This window comes from Giraffa tippelskirchi, chromosome 3 (assembly GCF_054371585.1).
Source record: "Giraffa tippelskirchi isolate mGirTip1 chromosome 3, T2T-mGirTip1v1.2.pri, whole genome shotgun sequence".
NCBI classification, from domain to species: Eukaryota; Metazoa; Chordata; class Mammalia; order Artiodactyla; family Giraffidae; genus Giraffa; species Giraffa tippelskirchi.
The window spans coordinates 11,900,663-11,924,778 of record NC_137277.1 but is presented as its reverse complement, the minus strand read 5'-3'; the positions used below and the strand labels follow the sequence as shown (position 1 = coordinate 11,924,778).

Sequence of the window (24,116 nt, the reverse complement as noted above, 5' to 3'; positions counted from 1 at the left end):
GGAATGTGGAAATGAGCAAAGGAAAACTCAATCAGAATGGGGTCGGGAAGCTCTGAAGGGAAGGCTCTCACGCATGCATCCCTCAGCACCACAGTTCACAGGGCCAGCCAGAAGGAAGATTTCCTCCCGACCCAGAAACAAGCTACTCACTGCAGCCAATGGAACACCAAAGCCCTCCTAACTTCCTCCTCAGTTCAGTTCAGTTCAGTCGCTCAGTCGTATCTGACTCTTTGCAACCCCATGGACTACAGCACACCAGGCTTCCCTGTCCATCACCAACTTCCGGAGCTTCCTCAAACTCATGTTCATCGAGTTGGTGAGGCCACCCAACCATCTCATCCTCTGTCGTCCCCTTCTCTTCCTGCCTTCAATCTTTCCAAGAATCAGGGTCTTATCTAAACGAGTCAGTTCTTTGCATCAGGTGGCCAAAGTTTTGGAGTTTAGCTTCAGCATCAGTCCTTCCAATGAATATTCAGGATTGATTTCCTTTAGAACTGAGTGGTTTGATCTCCTTGCAGTTCGAGGGACTCTCAAGAGGCTTCTCCAACACCACAGCTTAAAAGCATCAACTCCTCCTAAAACCTAGTAAAAGCTAACCTTCCCTTTGTTTCCTCCAACTTGCCACACAGTTAGCTTGTTCTGAATTGAAATTCTGATTCCAATAAACTCATTTTGGCCAAAGATCTTATTTCATGCTCAGAATCAACACCCTTAACCCAGGCTGGATGTCCTGATGGCTGATCCTACCTGGGTTCTGTCTCTAGAGGTGACCAAAATCTGGGCTCTGTTCCTGAGGGGTGATGCCCAGCTTGGGGGCCCATCTCTGAGGGATGACCCCAGCCTGGTCACCATCGCTGATGGGTTAGGTTGGGCCTGGTGACATCTCTGATGGTAAAGCCAGCTGAGCCGACTTGACCAGTTTTTAGAGGCACTCCGCCAAGGGTCTAAGGAAATATAATTTCCACATTTCATATGACCAAGGGCAAACTTCCTTCACCATGACCTGTTTCCTCATTCCCATGTTCATACCGTACTTGCAGTGCGTCCAGGAAACACCAGTGTTTCTCAGCGGCCCCACCTCACCCCTTGCTCTCACTGCCCTGCTTGTCTCAGAATCCAATTGTAAGAAGGATGCCAGAACTGAACAAGAGACGCGCTGCTCGCCCCAACTGCCGTGTGATGGGGGGTGAGTCCTGGCTACTGCAGCCAGCCAGCATCTGGCTGCCCCATGCAGAAACACACCCCAGAGAGTGACAGCCCTGATTCCAGGTACAGCTTCCAGAACTTCAATCTTTTAATTCAAAAATAAACTTCACTGCATAAAATACAAACTTGGAGAAGAGCAAAACAGATCCCATACCACTTCACACTCATTCTCGAGGGCCGCCCTGGCCAGCACTGAGGCCTAGCACTGAGCTGCCCAGGCCATCTCTGCTGGCTAGAGGAGCCTGAGCTGTCGAGAGCAAGGCAGCCCAGCAGCTGTCATCCTCCAACAGGGCTATGAGCAGCCTAACCCTGTCCCTCCATGTTTGACTGCTAGCAGCCTGTAAGCTGCATCTCCATGCTCTCTTATATCCCACACCTGAGCAGGAGGATAAACCCAGATGCTCCCTCCTTTGGCGCCCATGGGAGGTTCAAACCTTGCCAGGCCCTGCCGTTAGCAGGAACTCACATGGCCCCTCTGATCGCAAGAGAGCCCTGGGCTGGGCTCCTGTCCTTGCTGTCTAGCCACTCTGGACCTGTTGGAGAGCCCCTCCGTGTCCTCCCCAGAGATCCTGATGATATAAGGACTCAGCTTCCCCAACCTCGGTGCAGGTGGCTCAGTCTTCACACCCCAACATAAGCTGGGGTGACTCCACCTGCCCTGCGGGGACCGTGATGACAGTGGTCTAAGTGGCCTAGATGCTGACCCCCTGCCCCTGCCCCACACCAGCCTGCTGTCTGGCTCTGGCTCCAGCCGTGTGGCTCTGTCGAATCCGGTAGAGCCTCGCTTATCGAGTCAGCAGTGTCTACAATTCACTGGCATTTAGGGACAGGATTACGGGATTGGCCCTCTCTAAAGTGGCCCTGGGTTGTGTCTCAGGCTGGACCTGTGTGTTCAGAACAAAGCTGCATGTGACGCTAGGCTCAACGGAACGATGCTGACTGCATCTTACCCAGGTGGTGGCTCCATCTATGGGGGCTCAGGAGACAGACGATGCTCTGTGCGAGATATGGGTCCAGTGGATGGTCCCTCCTGAAAGAGCAGTCTCTAGGGAGAAAAAACAGGAGCCCACTCCCCAACCTGAGTCCCAGGATATGTCCTGGGAAACGACTCTAAGACTGTAGGTCATCTGCTTGTCCAGCTCCAGCCCAGGTGCAGCAGCTCTGGTCCCTCGTTATCACAGCTGCATCTCTGGCTTCTTCCCGGGAGGGAGGTGGGGTGGCTGTGGCGACTGAGTCCCCTGTGGTTGCTGCTGCAGTCTCCTTAGCGCCCTGTAGGCTTTCACAGCCCGCTCCCTCTCCTCCGCCACGATCCTCTGTCTGGCCATCGAGGTGGTCAGAGGCTGGGACACACCGCCAGGGCTTAAAAGCTTCTTCAGCATCAGTGATTTCTTGCCAGGCTGAAGAAAAGAGAGAGGGAGGCTGAGGCACAGGCTGAGGAGGGGAGGTTAAGGAAGGGTCTAGGTCAGTCCAAAAGTCCAAAAGTCAGTCCATGAGAACATGGCACTCTCCTGTGTGCCCTGGACCCGGCAGCATCAAGGGGCAAAAAGGGCAACTCCCTGAACCCCTGCTTACCTGGTCCCTACTCACGCTCATCCTGGGCTTGGCGGTCAGCTCTGGGGGCTGCAGCGCGACCTCACCAAACTTCACCGTGTCTGGAGGGGCAGAGGAGCACAGCTGAGGCCTGCGGCCCACACAAGCCCTGCAGCCCTGGCACCCACAGCCACTGTTAGCCCACCCACTGACCCCGACACAACTGCTTCCGGAAAAGCTACCTTGGAGCAGCTCCTGCTCTAGCCTCTCTGCTGCCTTCTCCTCCCTCCTCTGCCGGGCCTTGTCCAGTCGCCGCTTCTGGAACCTGGGAAGAGAGCACAGTGCTGCTCTTAACTCCTGAACCCTCAGTTCACTGGACTTGGGATGAGGCAGAGGTCACCCCTGCCCACGAGGGATGATCCACGGCATACCCCAGGTGGCTGCCTCCAAACCTCACGACCCACAGAGAGCGCTCGAGAACCCAGCAGACCCTCCCAAAGCTCCAAGTCAAGAGTCCTCAGCATCCGTACCCCTGGAGCCATGTGACAATGTCTCGAGATGTCCTGGGTTGTCGGTGTGTGTGTGTGGGGAGGGGTGCTCTTGGCACCTCTTGGGTGGAGGCCGGGTAAGGTGCTCACTGTCCTACAGGGCATGGGACAGCCTGCACGCCAGAGAATCACCTGCCCCAAGCATCAGCCGTGCTGCTGTGGTGTCTCAAGGGCCCCGCACAGTAGCATGTGTGATGCGGCTCCTTACCGTTACTGGAATCAGTGTCCAATGAGTGCTGGAGATCACTGTGGCTTTTGCTGGTACCTGGGATAGGTTTTGTGTGATGTAATTCTCATTGGCTAATATGAGTACATGTACTATAAGAAAGTGGACATGGAGAAACTCCGCAAAGCTGAAAACAATGTAACTTTTACAGCTTTGGGGAAATTTCTTTTTTTCTTTCTTTTTAAATTAAGGCCACGACACAAGACATGCAGGATCTCAGTCCCCCCAAGCAGGGATGGAACTCACGCCCCCTACAGTGGCAGCACTGGGCCAAACAGGAAGTCCCCGCTTTTAGAGAAATTTCTGATGAAATCCTGGCTTGGTTCATGACGAAAGTTTCTGCAGAGGCAGAAATGCATCTCAAAAGGCATTTGTTTGCTGAAACCACTGCCCCAGCCCCCACCCACAGGCTCAGGAAGGTGGCATATAGCTTGTGCCCCAGACTTCTCCAGGGCGGAGAGTAGGGATGGGCAGCTTGGTGGTGGGCTTCCTCCTGGTGCCAGTATCTCCACCAGGAAGCTGAGTCTGAGGGGTCAAAGAACTTGTGTGAATGACACAGCTACAGGCTCTGAAATCTTTTTGGAGCTGTAAAAAAAATCTTTTTGAAGCGAGGCGGCTGCGACGGCTCGGTGCAGAAGCATGGCCGAGAGGAGTGAGGCCGGGCCGGGGGCCGGGAGCGGCGGCTGAGAGGGGCTAGGCCGGGCCGGGGGCCAGGAGCGGCGGCTGAGAGGGGCTAGGCCGGGCCGGGGGCTGGGGTCGCGGCTGACAGGGGCTAGGCCGGGCCGGGGGCTGGGGGCCGGCGGCGGCGGCGAGAAAGGAATTACCCAAGGCCCAAGGTAAGAGAAACCCAAGTAAGACGGTAAATGTTGCGAGAGGGCATCAGAGGGCAGACACACTGAAACTAGAATTACAGAAAACTAGCTAATCTGATCACACGGACCACAGCCTTGTCTATCTCAATGAAACTAAGCCATGCCGTATGGGGCCACCCAAGACGGATGGGTCATGGTGAAGAGGTCTAACAGATTGTGGTCCACTGGAGAAGGGCATGGCAAACCACTTCAGTATTCTTGCCTTGAGAACCCCATGAACAGTATGAAAAGGCAAAAGGATAGGACACTGAAAGATGAACTCCCCAGGTCAGTAGGTGCCTAATATGCTAATGGAGATCAGTGGAGAAATAACTCCAGAAAGAATGATGGGATGGAGCCAAAGTAAAAACGATACCCAACTGTGGATGCGACTGGTGATAGACGCAAAGTCCGATGCTGTAAAGAGCAATATTGCATAGGAACCTGGAATGTTAGGTCCATGAATCAAGGCAAATTGGAAGTGGTCAAACAGGAGATGGCAAGAGTGAACGTCGACATTCTAGGAATCAGCGAACTAAGATGGACTGGAATGGGTAAATTCAACTCAGATGCCAATTATATCTACTACTGTGGGCAAGAATCCCTTAGAAGAAATGGAGTAGCCATCATGGTCAACAAAAGAGTCCAAAATGCAGTACTTGGATGCAATCTCAAAAATGATAGAATGATCTCTGTTCGTTTCCAAGGCAAACCATTCAATATCACGGTAATCCAAGTCTATGCCCCGACCAGTAACGCCGAAGAAGCTGAAGTTGAACGATTCTATGAAGACCTACAAGACCTTCTAGAACTAACACCCAAAAAAGATGTCCTTTTCATTATAGGGGACTGGAATGCAAAAGTAGGAAGTCAAGAAACACCTGGCGTAACAGGCAAGTTTGGCCTTGGAGTACAGAATGAAGCAGGGCAAAGGCTAATAGAGTTTTGCCACGAGAACGCACTGGTAATAGCAAACACCCTATTCCAGCAACACAAGAGAAGACTCTACATGTGGACATCACCAGATGGTCAACACCGAAATCAGATTGATTATATTCTTTGCAGCCAAAGATGGAGAAGCTCTATACAGTCAGCAAAAACAAGACCAGGAGCAGACTGTGGCTCAGATCATGAACTGCTTATTGCCAAATTCAGACTTAAATTGAAGAAAGTAGGGAAAACCACTAGACCATTTAGGTATGACCTAGATCAAATCCCTTATGAGTATACAGTGGAAGTGACAGATAGATTTAAGGGACTAGACCTGATGGACAGAGTGCCTGATGAACTATGGACAGAGGTTCGTGACATTGTACAGGAGACAGGGATCAAGAAAATCCCCATGGAAAAGAAATGCAAAAAAGCAAAATGGCTGTCTGAGGCCTTACAGATAGCTGGGAAGAGAAGAGAAGCGAAAAGCAAAGGAGAAAAGGAAAGATATTCCCATCTGAATGCAGAGTTCCAAAGAATAGCAAGGAGCGATAAGAAAGCCTTCCTCAGCGATTAGTGCAAAGAAATAGAGGAAAACAACAGATTGGGAAAGACTAGAGATCTCTTCAAGAAAATTAGAGATACCAAAGGAACATTTCATGCAAAGATAGGCTCGATAAAGGACAGAAATGGTATGGGCCTGACAGAGGCAGAAGATATTAAGAAGAGGTGGCAAGAATACACAGAAGAACTGTACAAAAAAGATCTTCACGACCCAGATAATCACGATGGTGCGATCACTCACCTAGAGCCAGACATCCTGGAATGTGAACTCCAGTGGGCCTTAGAAAGCATCACTACGAACAAAGCTAGTGGAGGTGATGGAATTCCAGTCGAGCTATTTCAAATCCTCAAAGGTGATGCTGTGAAAGTGCTGCACTCAATATGCCAGCAAATTTGGAAAACTCAGCAGTGGCCACAGGACTGGAAGAGGTCAGTCTTCGTTCCAATCCCAAAGAAAGGCAATGACAAAGAATGCTCGAACTACCGCACAATTGCACTCATCTCACATGCTAGTAAAGTAATGCTCAAAATTCTCCAAGCCAGGCTTCAGCAATACGTGAACCGTGAACTTCCAGATGTTCAAGCTGGATTTAGAAAAGGCAGAGGAACCAGAGATCAAATTGCCAATATCCGCTGGATCATTGAAAAAGCAAGAGAGTTCCAGAAAAACATCTATTTCTGCTTTATTGACTATGCCAAAGCCTTTGACTGTGTGGATCACGATAAACTGTGGAAAATTCTGAAAGAGATGGGAATACCAGACCATCTGACCTGTCTCTTGAGAAACCTGTATGCAGGTCAGGAAGCAACAGTTAGAACTGGACATGGAACAACAGACTGGTTCCAAATAGGAAAAGGAGTACGTCAAGGCTGTATATTGTCACCCTGCTTATTTAACTTCTATAAGGAGTACATCATGAGAAACGCTGGGCTGGAAGAAACACAAGCTGGAATCAAGATTGCTGGGAGAAATATCAATAACCTCAGATATGCAGATGACACCACCCTTATGGCAGAAAGTGAAGAAGAACTAAAGAGCCTCTTGATGAAGGTGAAGGAGGAGAGTGAAAAAGTTGGCTTAAAGCTCAACGTTCAGAAAACTAAGATGATGGCATCTGGTCCCATCACTTCATCAGAAATAGATGGGGAAACAGTGGAAACAGTGTCAGACTTTATTTTTTTGGGCTCCAGAATCACTGCTGATGGTGACTGCAGCCATGAAATTAAAAGACGCTTACTCCTTGGAAGGAAGGTTATGGCCAACCTAGATAGCATATTGAAAAGCAGAGACATTACTTTGCCAACAAAAGTCCGTCTAGTCAAGGCTATGGTTTTTCCAGTGGTCATGTATGGATGTGAGAGTTGGACGGTGAAGAAAGCTGAGAGCCGCAGAATTGATGCTTTTGAACTGTGGTGTTGAAGAAGACTCTTGAGAGTCCCTTGGACTGCAAGGAGATCCAATCAATCCATCCTAAAAGAGATCAATCCTGGGTGTTCATTGGATGGTCTGATGTTGAAGCTGAAACTCCAATACTTTGGCCACCTCATGCGAAGGGTTGACTCATTGGAAAAGATCCTGATGTTGGGTAGGATTGGGGCGGGAGGAGAAGGGGACGACAGAGGATGAGATGGTTGGATGGCATCACCGACTCGATGGACATGGGTTTGGGTAGACTCCGGGAGTTGGTGATGGACAGAGAGGCCTGGCGTGCTGCAATTCATGGGGTCGCAAAGAGTCAGACACGACTGAGCGACTGAACTGAACTGAACTGAAAGGTCAATCCTGGAAACTGACTTGTGTGAGGCAGGCAGTCCCCCTGGTGGCTTGCAGGCCCTGCTGGGAAGGAGCCTCACCCTTTTTCTACTTCCCTACAACAGCTGGTCTGGAGGGGACAGCTAGCCCTCGCTTGGTTCCTGTATCCCTTGATGCTTTCCACAGAGAGGCACAGACAAAGGTAGGCCTTCAGAGTTCTGTGGGTTCAGAGCCTCCTAGGTCAACAGGTTGAGGTGCAGAGAAAAACACCCCGACACCAGGTCCTGCTTGCTCTGAATCACGGGGTGGGGAGGGTGCCCCTTGGTGACAAGATGCTGTCCATGTAGAGGACATTCGAGGAACCCCACTGCCTTGCCTCCCAGCCCTCCAGCCCCTACTCACGCTTTCTTCCGCTCTGACTTCTTCTTGGGAGCCGCCTGCACCTCGGGCTGCCGGTTGGCCTGGTTCTTGCTGAGGAACAGCACGTGCTGGGCCTCCTGTTCCATGCGCCGGACATAGGCCCTGTTGGACTCCCACTTCCTCTGGTTAAACTTGGGTACAGCAATGTCCGGTTCCACTCCCTTTGCTTCCTTCTCCAATGTATTACTAAAGGCCGCCTGGGCTGAGGACAAAGGGAAACCTCAGAGAGGAGAGTGATGAAGGCGGGGGGGCGCGGGAAATGGGTGGTGCTGGGCTGGTCGCCCATGTTCATCTCCCCTCCCTAGGCCGCAAGAAGGGAAGAGCAGGCTCACGTGGGAACTAAACAATCTCTTAAGATGCCAGCTGGGGGCACCCTGGGGTGGCATCCCCACAGCTCACTGGCACATATCAAAGATGTCCTCTGCAGCTCACGTGAAAAAAGTGACGTGACCTTAAGTGTCCATCACTAGGTGAAAGGCTAAATGAATCCCCTTATGTTCATCCAGAGGTGTCACTGCACAACTGCTGAAGAGAGCTTCGTAGAGTTATGGAGAAGGGCGTGGAAAGATCTACAAAATCCACTGGAAGGGAAAACCCAGGACACCAAACAATATATAGAATGTAAGTATAGCTTTTACTAATATATGAAATGTGAAATGTGCATAATACTAACATGTGAAAATATGCATAACATTTCCCCTGGGAAGGTAAAAAAGAAGATGAACAGTGGTTTCTTTTAGGGAGCGGGAACAGGATTCAGAAACGCCTCACCTCATACCTTTCAGAACTGATTTAACCAAGTACGTAAGTTTATATTTTTAAAAATAATTTAAACCCCCCAAAGTGCTAACTGTATAGGGCATGGCTCAGAATGTGCCATTATCCATCTGGGTCAGTGTCCTCCTCTACCCCTCTGCTTCCTCAATTCTTTACTTCACTATTGATTTGGCAGCCATCTAACCCCCAATAAAAAAGACTGAGGTTTGGGACTTCTGTGGTGGTCGACTGGCTGAGATTCTGCACTCCCAAACTAGGGGATGTAGGTTCAATCCCTGGTCAGGGAAACCAGACCCCACATGCAACAACTAAGACCTGGTGCAGCCAAAAAAAAAAAAAAGACTAAGGTTTACAAAGAAATAACAAAATAGTATTGCTGCAAAATCAGTGTCATGTTTAGGAACACATACACCTATATGTGTACATGAAACACAAACACTCTGGACCTGATTCCCCCAGCATCCACGGAGAGGCTGACAGGTGGGCACCCTACCTGGCCTTGGGGAAAGGGGCGGGGTGGGGAGGATGAGCTTCCCAGGGGGTCTGATCAATTCACTCCATAACCTCCGGAAACCATCCACTTCTCTCCACCATGACTTCTGCACTCTAGTCCAAGGAACCATCATCATAGTATTGATGGCCTGCAGTGTCCTCTCAACCCCTCAATCCTTACATTGCAACCTTTTACTTCAAGTAAATCTGAATTGACCATCCCCTCTGATGTATCTCCACTACTCTTGGGAGGCAGTGGTAGAAATCAACAATTTCATCTTAGCCAATGAAGCCCCAGGGGCTCCTTTTGGAGCCTCATCTGAAATCACCTTGTCACCTGCTGCCACCCACCGCTCTGGCCCTGGTGACACCAGCCTTCAGTCAGCCCTCCACACGCTCCTGCACTGTCTGACCTGTCGGGTCCTGGTAGATTGCTTCTGCCTGAAACGCCACTGAATACTTGTGCAATTAAGTGGATTCAAACACACAAGGCTTTATGGCCACCCAGCATAGGCCTGCAGTTACCCTCTTTCTTCCTCTTCTTGTTACTGATAGGATTTTTCATCTCCTGCCGGCTCCTCATAATCTCTCGAAGCCGGAAAGGAATTTCCTGTTCATCCTGGTTCTTGGGCTTGCAATTCACTTTCTTCTTTTCTTTGCTGTGAAGGAGAACACGGGGGTGAGACAGGTCTCAAGTTGAGCATAAACAGAATCAGAGAAACCGAAGCTCAGCCTGGAAAATGAAACTTCGCAGGCCAACCTGGCCGCTGTCGTGCGTGTCGGTCAAGGGAGCACGACCTCGTCCTAGCCTGCTCAGAGATGTCCCTGGACCGGTTTCCCACAGGACCCTGAGTAGGAGGACCTGACCTCGTCCAGGATGGCAAAGACGGCGCCCGAAAGGGGACATGTGCCACACCGGAGACTCCGTCACGCCTCTGCCCACCCCGCTGACCCTCCGGGACGCCCACCGCCCGGACCCGGCAGCGAGCTGTGCCCGGCATGCGGAGGGGCGCCGAGGAGTCTTCAGGGCGGTGAGATCCGCACCCACCTGCGCGGTCCCGGCCGTGGCGCCGAGCGCTGCTTTCCCAACTCTTTCTTCCTCCGGCCCTGCGGTCGCCCTGGTCTCCCAAACCCCGCAGTTCCCGCCGGCACCGCCGCCGCAGCTCCGCGCCGGAGTCCAGCCATCTGCAAACACGGGGTTCACAGGAGAACCCACTTCCGCACTCCTGCGCGGTCCTGCCTACGCCTGCCACTTCCGCTTCCTGCGCCCATTGACGCTATGCAGCTCCCTGATGGGTCGGGATTGGCCAGGAAGGCCGCCTTTCGCGGCCGCCTGGGGCGCGTGCGCAGTGAGCCAGACCGCGGGCAATGCTGCTGCGGAGGGTAGCAGGGGGAGGCCGGGCGGTGGTTGCCGCTACCCACGGCGTGGCAAGTACTAGCAGGGACGGGGACGGGGACGGGATGTGTTCGGGAGGCTGGGTCCTATAGGGGCCGAGGAGCCCCACTCTTCCGGCCGCTGATCAGACCTCAGAGTAATGCCGGGGGGTTCTGAGCTCGTTCCCCGCTCCCCGTCCAGTACCTGTTGAACTGCTGCTGTATGGAAGGCCTTTGGGGAAACCTCAGTGAATAAGAGCTGATGCTCCTCGCTGGAGAAGTTAGAGAAATAAAGTTTGGGCCCGTGTTCAGTGCCCTGGAGACAGAGCAAGGGGCCAGGGTAGGGGTTCCAGGTGGGGAGAAGGCTGTCCCCTGGACCTTGGGAATGGCTTGGGCTTCTCCTGGGACAGAGGAAGAGGGATGAAGGGCTGATGCGATTAGTCAGGATGGTCACGGGAGGGAAATGTGGCAGTACTGGCTGGAGAGGGAGAGGTGACTGTTTGGGCTGGAGCTCACAAGCCTCCACCTTCACCACAGTCCTGACCACCAGGCAAAGGCATCTTAGCTGGAGGTACAGTTTCTCCACTCACTATCTGCTGGAGTGCCTGCCTAGTGCCAGGCCTTGAACCCAGCCCCTCTCATGAACTTATGGGTCATCCTCATCCCAAGCGTCAGGTCCCTTTTGCAAATGGGAAACTGAGTCTAAAGACGAAGTGAGTTGTCTAAGGTCATGCAGGAATTAAGGAAGCTGAGAAAGACATGGAGTCTCCTGCCAGTGACAGGAAGCCCAAGTCTGCCCAGAGCAGGAGGCACGCGGGGCCTTACCAGCTTCCTAGAGGCTCATGTGCTTATCTGCATCCTTAGGGACCACTGTCCAGCTGGGACTGGTGTCAAAAGCTTCCTGGAGGCGGCAGCCATCTTCGCAGGATCCAAGTCCGTGAAGCCCACAGAGAGTTTGGGAAGAACCATGTGGAGGTGGGGTCCCAAGCAGGTGCAGCGGGCACTGGGCAGCCCAAGTCCTCCCTGCCAGGTGGGGGCCCCTCAGGACCCCTGTACCCACCGCCACCTGAGCTCCAACCGCCCACCAACTGCTGCATGAGCGGCTGCCCCAATTGTGTGTGGGTGGAGTACGCAGATGCACTGCTGCAGCACTACCAAGACGGCGGGGAGCGGGCCCTGGCTGCCCTGGAGGAGCACGTAACTGATGAGAACCTCAAGGCCTTCCTCCGGATGGAGATCCAGCTCCGCATTAGGAGTGGAGGCTGAGCCACCTGGCCAGGCACCCTCACCCCCCAGGCGCCCTCACCCCGACACACTCCTCCTCAGGATCCCACACCGCCACCTTTATCCACGGCCCCTTCGTGCGGCTGGTGTCGACAGGAGTAGGAAGAGTTGTTTATTGACTTTGCCTGAGAATAAATACATTCTCTGTGGTGGTTAGACAGCAGGCTTTTGTGTCATCATCTGTAGGCTTATGTCATATCATCATATGTCCACAGGGCACCTACAACCTTCACCAATCTGTGAAGGTGAAAATAAACCTGTTTCCTTGACTATTCAAATGACAATGACCCCAGGGGCCCCCTTCCATGTCCCAGCATCCCAGAAGTCTCACCCACAGGTCAGCTCTGGTTACTGTCAGTGGTGCGGCAAAGGGAGGACCATCTGGTCCTGTGAGGTGGCCGTTAGCAAAGCACTGGTGGGCACAAATGCCCACAGATGGCCTGGGAAGTGTCCCATCCATCCAACTGCAGACTTCCAAGCTCTGATACCAGTGGCCTAGATGGACAGGGTTAAACGAATTTATGCCTGTTTTATCTCCTCATTTAAGAGGAAAGCTAGGGTTGCGATCCGACTTCACGAAGGAGTTGAGCTGATAAAACAGGCCTTCCCAGGTAGAGGCCTTCAATGTAAAGCCAGCATTGTGGACAAAAGAATGAAACCACACAGCCACAAGACATGCTGCGGTGCTCATGCCTGAGGATACACCCAGAGGTGCCAGCTGTCTTGGCCAGCTAATGATGTCATCCAGAATCAGTTTTGGTTTTTTCAGAGAAGCATAATAGTAGCAATACATGTTTGTTACACTTTATGTCAGAGAGCATCTACTTCAATCATGTCCTCAGATTTGAAAATGGCCCAGGAAGAGATTTCCCTGGAGATAAAAGCACAGCAGAACTTAATGGGCCTGAGGCCCCTGAAGAGGTCTACAACATGGAGGTAGTTAATCTCAGAGATGTAGGAAGAAGTTTACTGTATTTTTCTCAATAAAACATTTTATTTTTTTATTTTATGGGGAAAAAAAAGGAAAAATTTTCTATGTGTATATGAACCTGGGATTGATCTTTGTGAAGTCCCAGGAGGAGGAAGCTAGGGGAAGGGGAGAGATGTAGAAAATGCACCACCCAGTGGGAACAGCAGGTACAAAGGCCCAAGGGTGGAAGGAGTTCCTTAGAGCGCAGAGCAAGAGGGAGGGATGAGAGGTGAGGCCAAAGAAGTGGATCAGGACCAGGCTACATGGCTTTGGGGGGCAGAAAGGGGTTCCTCAGCAGTCAGGACTGAAGGCAGAGACAGGCCTTTGCTTCAAAAATGAGCAGCTTCAGAAACTTCCCTGGTGGTCCAGGGATTAAGACTCCATACTTCCAATGCAGAGGCCCTAGGTTCAATCCCTGATCTGGGAACTAGATCCCACATGCCACAGCTAAGTGTTCCCGTGCTGCAGCTACAGATCTCGCATGCCACAACTAAGACTCAGCACAGCAAACAAATATTTTTTTTAAAACAAGAGGCTTCAGGAGAGGATGGTTGTTCATGATCATATATCCCTTGCCTGCCCTGACCCTGTCCCCAGCTTGTCCTTCCCTTGATTGCACCTAAGCCCCTTCCCCTGTCTCGGGGAATCCTCTGTAGTGCTACCCAACCCCACAATCTCATTAGTGTGGTGTCAGGCACAGTCCTAATCAGCTTACCCAGCTCCAGGATAAATGCCCAGCCAGCACCCTGCTGAGGGAGGCCTGCCACTCACAGCCATGGTCCCCTGAGACCTGCTGCCCCAGAACTTGGTGAGTAGCGACCTTCCCAAGTTGCCTTTCCTGATGGCCACTTACCTAAGGGTGTTAGCGGGTATCTGCCCAGAGGGTGGGGAGCTGGGGGGCTTTTCACCACCATCCTGAGGTCTGGGTCTATGGGAGGCCACCCACTGCCCTGTTCAGAGAAGATGCCCAGCCTATCACGTCCTCTGCTCCCCGTGTCAGGTGGTGGTGCAGGCTGTCCCCCAGGCTAGCAATGGTCTCGGAGCCTCAGGCCACACACACTCAGCCAACCTAAAGGCACAAGCCACAGGCCAGGCCGGGGCCAGGGCAGCTCGGGCAGCGGTTTCCATGGGGACAGCATCTGATGGTTGGAGCTCCATCAGGTCTCAGAACTGCCCACACTAGGCCTATGGCCTGGAACTGGGGAAGGGTCTGGCTGGGCCTACAGTGCCTGAGCCGTGAGGAGTGGATGTCGTGGGGATTGAACTCCCAGGGCCACCAGACCTGCTGCTGCCCACCTTGGACCCAGTGTAGATCTGGCCCCTGATCCCCAGTTCCTCTCAGGCTGATGCTGGTCCCAGCACAGAGGCCAAAACTTAGGGAGGGCACGTCCACTGCGGGGCCCATCCAACCCTGGGTGCCCCGGTATTCATGGCCAGGCCTTCCTCGCTGGTCTTGATAGAATCACCTGTCCTTGCCTCCCTTGTCTCAGCCCTTAAACTCTAGCAGGCAGCGGGCAGTGGCCCCAGATGGGAGTCAGGCATTGCAGCCCACAAATGGGGGACAAGAAAAGGGGCCCCAAGAGGTGGTGCCTGGGGCATCCAGTGCCAGGGTAACAGCTCCTGGCTGCGTCATGTGCTTAGCCCCAGAACCTTCTGGACTCACAGTGTTTCCTGAGAGATTAGAGTCTCCCTCTGGTGCTAATAGGCTTAAAGGAAGGTGAGCTTTCCCTTGCCAAGGTCACCAGGGCTTAGGGCATCCAGGGGGAGGCTCCAGGGGAGAGGAGGAAGGGAGGCCACCCTGTGCTGTGAGTTCAGGGACACCAGCAGGTGATGCTGGCACCTAGCGAGTGGTGGTGGGTGGCAGGTTGTGTTTACCAGCAGAGGGAAGACACTGCTGGAGCCAAGGCTACACAGCCTGGTTGGGGGTTTCATTGTGACACAGGCCCCTCCCTTGCCCTCCCATTTCTCAGGCTACTTTTAGGCACCACTGGGTGCCCAACATGCCACCATAAATGAGGCTGAGTGTTCCACCCCAGAGATTGGGATGGGGAATGCGTAAGGGGGAAGCCATAAGGAGGGTGCACCTGGGGACCACCCAGCACTCTAACCCCTTGCCTGGTCCTCAGATGGGCCCCAGGTGCAGTTGGCAGAGGCTCCCCGGGTCAGGGGATTGCTGTCCAAGTCCTACTGAGGACCAGTGGGTCTCATATTGCAGGGTTTCCTCTGCTCCAGGGAGCTGAGACCTGCGAGGAGGGTCGGAAGCAGGAGGGCCCAGAGCGTGAGGGAGTCCAGAAGCTGAAGGTCGCTGCGGGATCTCTGCCAACCTGGCCATGAACCTGGAGCCACCCAAGGCCGAGATCCGGTCGGCCACCAGGGTAATGGGGGGACCCGTCACTCCCAGGAAAGGGCCCCCGAAATTTAAGCAGCGGCAAACCAGGCAGTTCAAGAGCAAGCCCCCCAAGAAAGGTGTCCAAGGGTAAGCAGAGCTGTGGGAGGGGTGGCTCTGAGAGGGGGGTGGAGGGCCCACCAGCTGTACAGGAGGGAGGGGGGCTGCACTGCGGGTGGAGGACTGGGTGGGGCCTCAGCCACCCTTTCTTGGTGGAAGGCGATCCCATCCTCCTAAGCGGGTGGGGCGGTTCTCAGGGGCCTGAGCTGGCCTGTCTCAGGGTCCCCATTCCCTGGGGACAGGGAGGGGGGTCCTTTTTAGCTGTTATTGCTGAAAGGTCTGGAAAGCACACCCACCCACACCGCCACCCAGACACTCCACCAGCACCCCACTAGCTGATGTGCGTCTCCGCACACGCAGCCCCATCTGTACACACCCAGGACACACTCAGACACATCACGTCCCCAGGAACCTGCACTCAAGTGCACGCACCCCACCTTCCTCTCCTCCTGGCCACCGGCCCTGACTGCTGTGTACCTGCAGGTTTGGTGATGACATCCCCGGAATGGAAGGCCTGGGAACAGGTATGACAACGAGTGTCCACCTAGGTCCCCCCGACTTGCCCACCCCCAAGAGTGCCCGGGGCCCAGCCCCCCACCCCAGGCAGAGGGCACCTCCCCCCTAGCTGTGCTTCATTCCCTTTCCCGACTGCAAGCTTCAGACACCACCTGAGTGAGGTCATTCCTACTCAGTGGGTGCTTGGAGGGGCTGGAAGGAACAAAGCTCTTGCTGTCCCCACCCCAACACCCCCTCACCAGCAGCAAGGCCCACCTTCCTCCCTGCCTCCTCCAGGCCTGCTGCACCCACTCTCTTCCTGGGCAGGGCACCCATTCGACACCCCCCAAAGGTGGTGTGTCCTAAGAGGAGGGCTCTACACCCAAGGACCTTGTACTCTCACCACTGGGGTGTGGACAACAGGGCCTGGAGGGCATGGTGGCACCAGGGGCCATGGGACCCTCAACCTACTGCCCACTTGTCCTGCAGACATCACTGTCATCTGCCCGTGGGAGGCCTTCAACCACCTGGAGCTGCACGAGCTGGCCCAGTACGGCATCATCTAGCCCCGGACCCCCACCATCGGCCCCTCCACTCCACTGCCCGCTCTGACCCCCTTTAAGATTCCTTTGAGGAGGGCTGTCCCCCTGAGAGGTCCAGAGTGTCTGGATTGTGTCTGGAGACCCTCACAGGGCAGCAACCTCAAGCCTCCTGGACGCTAGTTACCAGGAGCCCACCACCTCCCTTCAGGACACCCTCTCGGGGCAGCCAGGCCCTGCTTAACTTCTGGAAACACGGTCCACAGACCCTCTCCCCAGGCTGGAAAGCTAGAGCAGGCCTCGCAGTGGTGTCTGCCACACCCCGCCTCCTGGCCTGCCTGTCTAGGGGTTAGGACGGGCTCCCCTCACTAGCCTTTCCCAGTTGAGGCCGTAGGGCTGGCAGGTGGATGGTGGGAGTCCTGCAGGCATCAGAGAATGAGAACCCCCTGGACTGGTCACACCAGTAGGAAGCTTGTACTTTCCAATGTGGCTCATGCTCGCTGTCCTGTTTCAAATAAAGTTAGCCGTGCTCCCCACCACTGGTCTGGGGTGTATCGTCAGTGGGGGCAGGGCCCGAGGGTAGGGTCTGTTCAGTAGGAGTGGATGGCGCAGGCGCAGGTGGCAGGGATGGCGGGGCCTCGGCCAGGCTGGGGAGGAAACACATCAGGTGCTGAGAAGGCTCCTGAAGGCTGGATTGGGGCAAGGCAGGCAGCCTCACGTACTGCAGGGACGGGAGCTTGGGTCAGGGGGAGGGGAAGCCTGTTTGCTCCCCACAAGTGAGGAGACAGGTGCAGGGAAACTGGGTCCCCCTGCCCACCCTTAGTGTCCACTAAAGCCGGACAGATGCCCACCAGCAACTCTGCAATTCCACTCCTGACCCCACAGCGGGGCACGCTGTCATACATACACAGACCTGCACGAAACTGTCCCTAGTGGCAGTCATCTTCTGGAAACTGCCTAAGTGCATGTCCACACGGACGTGGGGCTCTGTTTACACAGCAGTGATTGGAGAGTGACTCTCGAGAAGGGGGCTCCTGTGATCCCGTCTATGTGAAGGTCAGAAAAAGCCAAGCGAACCGAAGGTAACAAAGTTCCGACAGGGGTGACCTTGGGGAGGGGACGAAGAACCCTGCTGGGGCTGGAGCTAGACCTGGTACTGGTAGTGGGCCCACAGGCGTGTAGGTAAGTAAGAAGCCTCACGCTGCCCACTTAAGGTTGGTGCAATTTACTGTATGAGTGATACATCTCAATAAAACTTACACCCACCCACCCCCAAAAGATTCCAGAGGGAGAGGCCTGGGCCTTAATGGACAGGAAAGGGGGAGATGGCCCCAGAAGAGGGCAGGTGCCAGGCTATGGTGAAGAAATGGGGCTTTGTAGGCTGGGCTTGGAGGTGGGACTTGGAGGCGGTTGAAGTGGAGGTCAGAGGTGAAAATTGGAAGTGAGGGTCAAGGTGAAGTTCATATCTGGGGGCTTGGCAGCAGGATTTCATCCAGTTCTCGCCTCCCACTCCTCCTGCTGGCCAGGTGGCTTTGCCTGGCACCCTCTGCGGGAGGCAGATGCTGGCCAGGCTGTCGTCGAGCTCAGCTTACACTTGGAACAGCAGTGTTTGCAAGCATGTGGGCAGTGTGAGGGAAAGGGAACCCTGGGAAGCTGGAAGTCAGTAGGCAGAGGTGGCCTAGGGGTCAAGGGTGTGTGTCCCTAAGCAACCAGGCAGGTTATTCTGACATCTGCCCTGGGAGGGGAGGGGAGGCCTGCAGCCCCAGACCCCATCCTCGTATCCTGGTCTTTTGCCCCCACTGCTGGTCAGCCCAGGACCAGTTTGGCAGAGGGCGGGACACCGGGTCTGGGGTTCCTATGGACAGGCCCCCACTCCCTGCTGTCCCCTTGTGGACAGTCAGGGCCCTCACCAGCTGGATGGCCAGCAGGAGCTCCACCCCCTGGACCAGCACGACCGCGATGGTATAGCCGCCCAAAGTCCGCATATTACTGCGCAGCCACCGGAGGAGTGGGGGGCCACAGCCCTCCAGATACACCACCCTCCGGGCTGTGTCCTCATCCAGGCCCAGGGCCCCGAAGCCGCACTGGTCGTTGACAGAGGCTCCGCCTTCCCAGGGGTCGATGCAGCAGGAGGCAGGAAGGCTGCAGGCCTGGACCCCGGGGGAGCTGCAGTTAAAGTACCTGCAAGGGTGCACAGTGTCAGTCTGGAGAGCAGGTCCCCTGGTCCGGGACCCCAGTGTGAACTCTCTTTGTTTGTGGTTGCTTAGTCGCTAAAGTCATGTTCAGCTCTTTTGGAATCCCATGGACTGTAGCCCGCCAGGCTCCTCTGTCCATGGGATTCTCCAGGCAAGAATACTGGAGTGGGTAGCCATTTCCTTCTCCAGGGGATCTTTCCTACCCAGGGACTGAACTTGTGTCTCCTGTATTGGCAGGCAGATTCTTTACCACTGAGCTTCCCAGAATGTCTCCTACCCACCTCCAAACTTCCATGGCCACACACATGCATAGGCATGCAGGCATGCACGTGTGCACGTGTGCATGCCTGCAAGCACAGAGGCATGAATGCACACACGTATACATCCAGCATGAATCCACACTGGCATGCATGTATAGAGGCACACACATGCACACTTGCACACAAACACACACACACACACACACACACACTACCCAGTTCTCTATAATTCATCCTGCAGCAGGTAGGCCTCTGCACATGCTTCTTGGCTAGAAGGCACACACTGGGCAAGACAGTTGGAGGCAGGCCAGCATTTGATGGGGGCTGGAAGGAAGACGGCCTCACCCCACAGATGCTGCTGAGTTGGTCTGAGCATCAGGGTTGGAGACGGAGAAGGTGGCTTGAGGACTGGCAGAGGTTTCTGTAGGGGTCAGTGGGTTGTGGTGTGGGCGTGAGGGGCCACACACTGGACAGTGACAAGGGACAGGAGGCTTGGGAGGAGCTCACAGGGCCTGGAGGGAGTGTCACTCTTATCACCTGCTTCAGGCAGCCCTCAGGTGCCCCTGGCTTTGACTAGGCATCTAGTCAAAGCGTTCAGGGCCCTGTGAGCTGCAGGCTCATCCCTCACCGCCCCCCGCCCCATACAGGCACAGTCTCGTCTCCTCGAAGAGTGGGCTTCACTAAGGCTGGGGCTTGGAGACCTGTAGGCTGGGTGACATAACAACATCAGAAAGGGCTGCCACCAACCCAAAGTCACACATGGCCACCCAGTGAGAGCAAGCCTTGCGAGTGCTTCTAGGGTGCCTCGTACTCAGAAGGAAGGGTTTGGCACGTCTCAGGGACTCTTGGGTACAAATGGCTGGTTCTCGAGTCTCCATGTGACTCTAAACACACACACATGTACACATACATACACACATAGTAGAGGGAGAACTGTGGAGTCATAGTCTAGAGGGATGTCCTGGATTAACCTAAAGCGAAAAGTGAAAGTGAAAATCACTCAGTCGAGTCCGACTCTTTGCGACCCCATGGACTACACAAGGCGATGGCGCGCCACTCCAGTACTCTTGCCTGGAAAATCCCATGGATGGAGCAGCCTGGTAGGCTGCAGTCCGTGGGATCGCGAGGAGTCGGACACGACTGAGCGACTTCACTTTCACTTTTCACTTTCGTACATTGGAGAAGGAAATGGCAACCCACTCCAGTGTTCTTGCCTGGAGAATCCCGGGGATGGGGGAGCCTGGTGGGCTGCCATCTATGGGGTCGCACAGAGTCGGACACGACTGAAGCGACTTAGCAGCAGCAGCAGGACTACACAGTCCATGGAATTCTCCAGGCCAGAGTACTGGAGTGAGTAGCCTTTCTCTTCTCCAGGGGATCTTCCCAACCCAGGGATCGAACCCAAGTCTCCCACATTGCAGGTGGATTCTTTACCAGCTGAGCCACAAGGGAAGCTAGATTAACCTAAAAGTTATTTTCAATTGACACTGAGATATCTTGTATGATGTCCTTACTGGAAAAACAAAACAAAACGACAATCTCCAAACGTGATTTTCTACATCTGCTAAATGAGTTTCTCCATTAACATCCCTGCATGACCACGTGTGCAGCTCGAGCGTGTACATGTGCAAATGTGCCTGCATGAGCATGTGCACATGTGTGAGTGTGTATAGGTGAAGAGCCTGTACAGGTGAGTGTGTGTACAAGTGAGTATGGGCATGTGAGTGTGGCCCACCTCCTCTCCAGCCCCAGGGACCCTGCCGGCCACCGTGGGGCTGCCCTCCTCCCTCGTGGGCTCCAGGACTCACAGGTTCCGCTGCCAGTCCTGGTAGGAGGCCGCCCCGCAGCACTGCAGCCCCAGCTGGACTTGGTCGATGAGGAAGCACAGGTCTGGGTTGTCTTGGTAGTGGGTGATAGCCAGGCGCAGGACGTGCTCCAGGCCATCCTGTAACCGGCCCCAGAAGGCCACCACCAGGGCCCCCACCATGGCCTCCAGCACCAGGAAGGCAAGGACGCCCCCGGAGAAGCAGCGCAGCAGAAAGACGTTCTCGCAGAAGGCACCCAGGCAGCCCGCCAAGCTCACCGCGCTGACCGCCAGCCCGCCCAGCACCAGCCCCAGCATGGGGTCTGCGGGCAGGGGAGACCCCCAACTACTCCCCAGAGACCCCTTGACAGCCAGGCCCCAGAGCCCGATGGCCAGGACCAGCAGGCTGAGCAGGGAGAAGAGGAAGTTGGACAGGAAGAGTAGGCACTTGAGGCAGCTGCTTTCTGAGGGCAGCAAGCAGGCCAGGAACCCCCCAAGGCCTGTCCTCCAGGCCGGGTCCTCCCAGGGAGCTGGTCCTGGGCGACTGGAAGTGAGGGGGCTGCTCCCGGCAAGGGGTGGTTCCTGACCCCCAGCCTCCTGCAGAAGAAGGAGGAACAAGGAGTTCTCACTGGTGCGACCCCCTTCACTCAGACCCTGTGACACTCAGCTGGGAGCAGGGTCAGAGCCTGCAGGGTGAGGAAGCTGGACGGCAGAGGTGGAAGGGGGCGCTCAGAGACCCTAGAAGCCTGGGGACATGGGTGCGGCCAGGAGACCAGGGCTCTGTGGGGTGCAGGGCCTCCCAAAGACTCCACCTTGCCCTCCAGGAGGACACTCAGCCAAGTTTGGGGGCCCTGGCCTTGCCCAGGAGAAGAATAACGGGGTGCTGAAAGTTGGGGGGCCCACCCTCTTCTCGGTTCCCCAACAGAGGCCTGAATCACTGATCATGAGGTTGGGGGAAGCTCTGCTAGTTTCATCGATGGAACTTTGTCCCTTGACGGACAGTCTCCACCTCAGTTCTGCTTGCTCCCCAGCCCCTCCACCAGCAAGCAGGTGTGGGAGGGCTTCTGCCCACTCTCTGCAGGGGAAGAGGCAGCAGGCTCTTGAAGTCTGGTTGCAGGAAGAATGAGGAAGCTAAGACCCTAGGCCTGGGCAGGGTCCCCGGTTTCCCAGGAAGAAATGAGCCCATCACTCCCCACCTATCTGACCACATCAGAGCAGAGGAAAGAAGGGTTATTGATCAGTATCCCCCAGACCTCGACAAGTCAGTAAGAGCAAAAGGACAAGTTGCCAACGTCAGTAAGAGCAAAAGGACAAGTTGCCAACGACGTTGGCCTTCAGCCTCTTCTGCCCCGAGCCAGAGCCCACCCTCCCATCACCCAGATCCACAGGGAGACCCGCCAGATCTCTTGTCTAGGGGCCATACGGGGCTGAGTGGATGGCTGCCTTAGGCAGGGGGCAACAGGGAGGTGAGAAGGCAAATGGGGGATGGGTCACAGGTAGGGGGGCAGGGAAAATGTGAGGGTGCCCCGATGGGTGATGGTCCCTGAGTGTGTGCTATCCTTGGGGTGTGGATGCACCCCACACCATGTTAAACACAAGGGCAAGGCTGGGTCACCTTTCAGGGTCGGAACAGGGTGCTGGGGGTGGTTAAGGCACCTGATTAGTAAAGCCCCACCCCAATCTTAGCAGCGGGGCATCCACCTCCACAGTACACAGCAGGGCTCTGGGTGGGGTTGGGGGGAGAGAACACCTCCAACCCTGGCAGTCGCCACAGCATTGCTTACCTGGGACAGCAGGGGGCTCCTTTCCCCCTCCTCCATCCTCCACCAGGATAAGTGTGCTGGAACCCGCTGGCTTCTCCGGCTGGGACAACAGGCCTGGTGTTGCCTGTGGCCCCGGCCACCCTGTGAGCTGTGAGCCCCACTGGGATGCCGTGGTCACGACCGGATCATGTGAGGAGTCATATTTTAGGGCTTAACACAGCCTCTGCTTGTCAAGAGGCAGAGAATTCTTCTTCCCGAGCCCAGATTCTTGGCCTTGCTCTCTGCAGACATGACGTGGGAGCTGTCAGAGGGCTGGCCTCGTGATCGTCGCCAGAGGGTCCCAGTGTGGACAGCCTGGCAGATTCAGTGCTGCCCCTCAGCTCAGCTGGAGGATCAGATCCTGGGCCCCAGTAATAGCCTGGGAGACCAGCCCACAGCTAAATGCCAGTTTATCCTCTGATTTATTTACTGAAAGGAAGAAATTATATATATATATAAAATGAATATGGGTTTGAGCAAACTCCGGGAGATAGTAAAGGACAGGGAAGCCTGGTGTGCTGCAATTCATGGGGTTGCACACAACTTAGCGACTGAACAACATAATTATATACAGAAGTATATAAATACATACATATAATTGTGTGTGTGTGTGTATGCCTAGTCACTTCAGTTGTATCCGACTCTTTGCGACCCCATAGACTGTAGCCCGGCAGGCTCCTTTGTTCATGGGATTCTCTAGGCAAGAATATTGGAGTACAGAGCCTTTCCCTTCTCCAAGGGATCTTCCTGACCTAGGGATTAAAGTCTAATCTCCTGCATCACAGGCAGATTTTTTACCATCTGAGTCACCAGGGAAGCCCATAATTATATACAAATGTATGTATGTACGTTTGAAGTGCCTTTTTATTTTCACACTTCACTGGGTAAATTACATCCTTCTTGGTTTTGAGGTACCCGGGATCCCTCACCCTCTGAGTTTCTCAGCAGCAGGACTTTGTCAAGGTCACTATTGGGCCCTAGAGCTTGGAAGGACACTGGCCACGCAGCACAGAACAGACAGAGGTGTGCTCCAGGCTCCCTGAGCCTGCATCGTCTTCCTTCTTGCCCTGCTGCCTTGCTTGGATGCAGTGGGAAGACTGGCTCAGAGCGGGACCCTACCCCCCACCAACTCTGCAAAACCTTGGGCATGAACTTCCACACCTCCTGAGTCCAGCTTATGGAGTGCATGAGACTATGATGTGTGTGGATGCTGCTGTTGGCTGCCGGGGCCCTGGGATCGTGGAAAACAGAGGCTGCCAGGAGCCCCTCTGCAAACACGTTTGCATGGCAGGAGAAAGGGTGGTCTCTGGGGGGATTTGTGTGCCCTGTCCTGTCTCCATCGTGCTCCCCACTCCCTTTCTCAGCTTCTTCTGTTTGATGTTTTAGCCCATCTCTTTTCCTTCCTCACTCACCACTTTACAATCCAGCCACATGGGCTGCTTGCTGGGCCCTGATCAGCCTGGCACTCATGTGCCCTGACCTATGACATCCCCTGAAATCTCCTTTAGGTGTCCAATTCCAGACTAGTATGGCCCAGGCAGCGCTTTTCATTTTTATTTGCTTTGTTTATCTGTGTTCTTTTAAAATCTCTCTATATATATTATTTATTCTTTGCTGCTCTGGGTCTTTGTTGCTGTGTGGGCTTTTCTC

The 24,116-nt window shown here is 54.5% G+C and overlaps 4 protein-coding genes across 8 annotated transcripts; 2 read left to right on the top strand and 2 right to left on the bottom strand.

Moving 5' to 3' along the window:
* Positions 1–1,270: 1,270 nt before the first annotated feature.
* Positions 1,271–10,523, bottom strand: CCDC137 (coiled-coil domain containing 137). Its single transcript, XM_081576279.1, has 6 exons — positions 10,346–10,523; positions 9,823–9,956; positions 8,011–8,230; positions 2,979–3,061; positions 2,779–2,858; positions 1,271–2,603 (listed from the first exon to the last, which is right to left on the bottom strand). Exons 1-6 carry the CDS (start codon positions 10,480–10,482, stop codon positions 2,382–2,384), a joined length of 876 nt encoding a protein of 291 aa, XP_081432405.1. The 5' UTR covers positions 10,483–10,523; the 3' UTR covers positions 1,271–2,381.
* A 125-nt stretch (positions 10,524–10,648) lies between these two features.
* Positions 10,649–12,109, top strand: OXLD1 (oxidoreductase like domain containing 1). Its single transcript, XM_081576294.1, has 2 exons — positions 10,649–10,725; positions 11,536–12,109. Exons 1-2 carry the CDS (start codon positions 10,666–10,668, stop codon positions 11,935–11,937), a joined length of 462 nt encoding a protein of 153 aa, XP_081432420.1. The 5' UTR covers positions 10,649–10,665; the 3' UTR covers positions 11,938–12,109.
* Positions 11,536–16,941, top strand: PDE6G (phosphodiesterase 6G). 5 transcript variants are annotated; one of them, XM_081576300.1, is made up of 4 exons: positions 11,536–11,646; positions 15,158–15,401; positions 15,855–15,895; positions 16,356–16,941. In XM_081576300.1, exons 2-4 carry the CDS (start codon positions 15,256–15,258, stop codon positions 16,430–16,432), a joined length of 264 nt encoding a protein of 87 aa, XP_081432426.1. In that variant the 5' UTR covers positions 11,536–11,646; positions 15,158–15,255; the 3' UTR covers positions 16,433–16,941. The 5 variants fall into 5 exon arrangements, with proteins under 5 accessions (XP_081432426.1, XP_081432425.1, XP_081432423.1 ...); XM_081576299.1 differs by having other exon boundaries at positions 15,141–15,401; XM_081576297.1 differs by lacking the exon at positions 11,536–11,646 and adding an exon at positions 12,997–13,733 and having other exon boundaries at positions 15,141–15,401.
* A 673-nt stretch (positions 16,942–17,614) lies between these two features.
* On the bottom strand, positions 17,615–22,895 carry TSPAN10 (tetraspanin 10). The gene is made up of 3 exons (XM_081576278.1): positions 22,449–22,895; positions 20,669–21,261; positions 17,615–18,586 (listed from the first exon to the last, which is right to left on the bottom strand). The coding sequence occupies exons 1-3, from the start codon at positions 22,482–22,484 to the stop codon at positions 18,124–18,126; spliced, it is 1,092 nt and encodes a 363-aa protein (XP_081432404.1). The 5' UTR covers positions 22,485–22,895; the 3' UTR covers positions 17,615–18,123.
* Between the last annotated feature and the right edge of the window lie 1,221 nt (positions 22,896–24,116).

Coding starts and splice junctions, on each gene's coding strand:
- CCDC137 (XM_081576279.1), bottom strand. CDS start 10,482: ATGGCTGGACTCCGGCGCGGAGCTGCGGCGGCGGTGCCGGCGGGAACT. Junction 8,231..9,822: donor CAAGAAGAGGAAGAAAGAGG/GTAACTGCAGGC, acceptor CTTTGTCCTCAG/CCCAGGCGGCCTTTAGTAAT. Junction 2,604..2,778: donor TGAGCGTGAGTAGGGACCAG/GTAAGCAGGGGT, acceptor TCTTTTCTTCAG/CCTGGCAAGAAATCACTGAT.
- OXLD1 (XM_081576294.1), top strand. CDS start 10,666: ATGCTGCTGCGGAGGGTAGCAGGGGGAGGCCGGGCGGTGGTTGCCGCT. Junction 10,726..11,535: donor TTGCCGCTACCCACGGCGTG/GCAAGTACTAGC, acceptor CTGCATCCTTAG/GGACCACTGTCCAGCTGGGA.
- PDE6G (XM_081576300.1), top strand. CDS start 15,256: ATGAACCTGGAGCCACCCAAGGCCGAGATCCGGTCGGCCACCAGGGTA. Junction 15,402..15,854: donor CCCAAGAAAGGTGTCCAAGG/GTAAGCAGAGCT, acceptor GTGTACCTGCAG/GTTTGGTGATGACATCCCCG. Junction 15,896..16,355: donor AATGGAAGGCCTGGGAACAG/GTATGACAACGA, acceptor CTTGTCCTGCAG/ACATCACTGTCATCTGCCCG.
- TSPAN10 (XM_081576278.1), bottom strand. CDS start 22,484: ATGGAGGAGGGGGAAAGGAGCCCCCTGCTGTCCCAG. Junction 21,262..22,448: donor GGAGCCCCCTGCTGTCCCAG/GTAAGCAATGCT, acceptor CTTCTTCTGCAG/GAGGCTGGGGGTCAGGAACC. Junction 18,587..20,668: donor CAGGACTGGCAGCGGAACCT/GTGAGTCCTGGA, acceptor GCACCCTTGCAG/GTACTTTAACTGCAGCTCCC.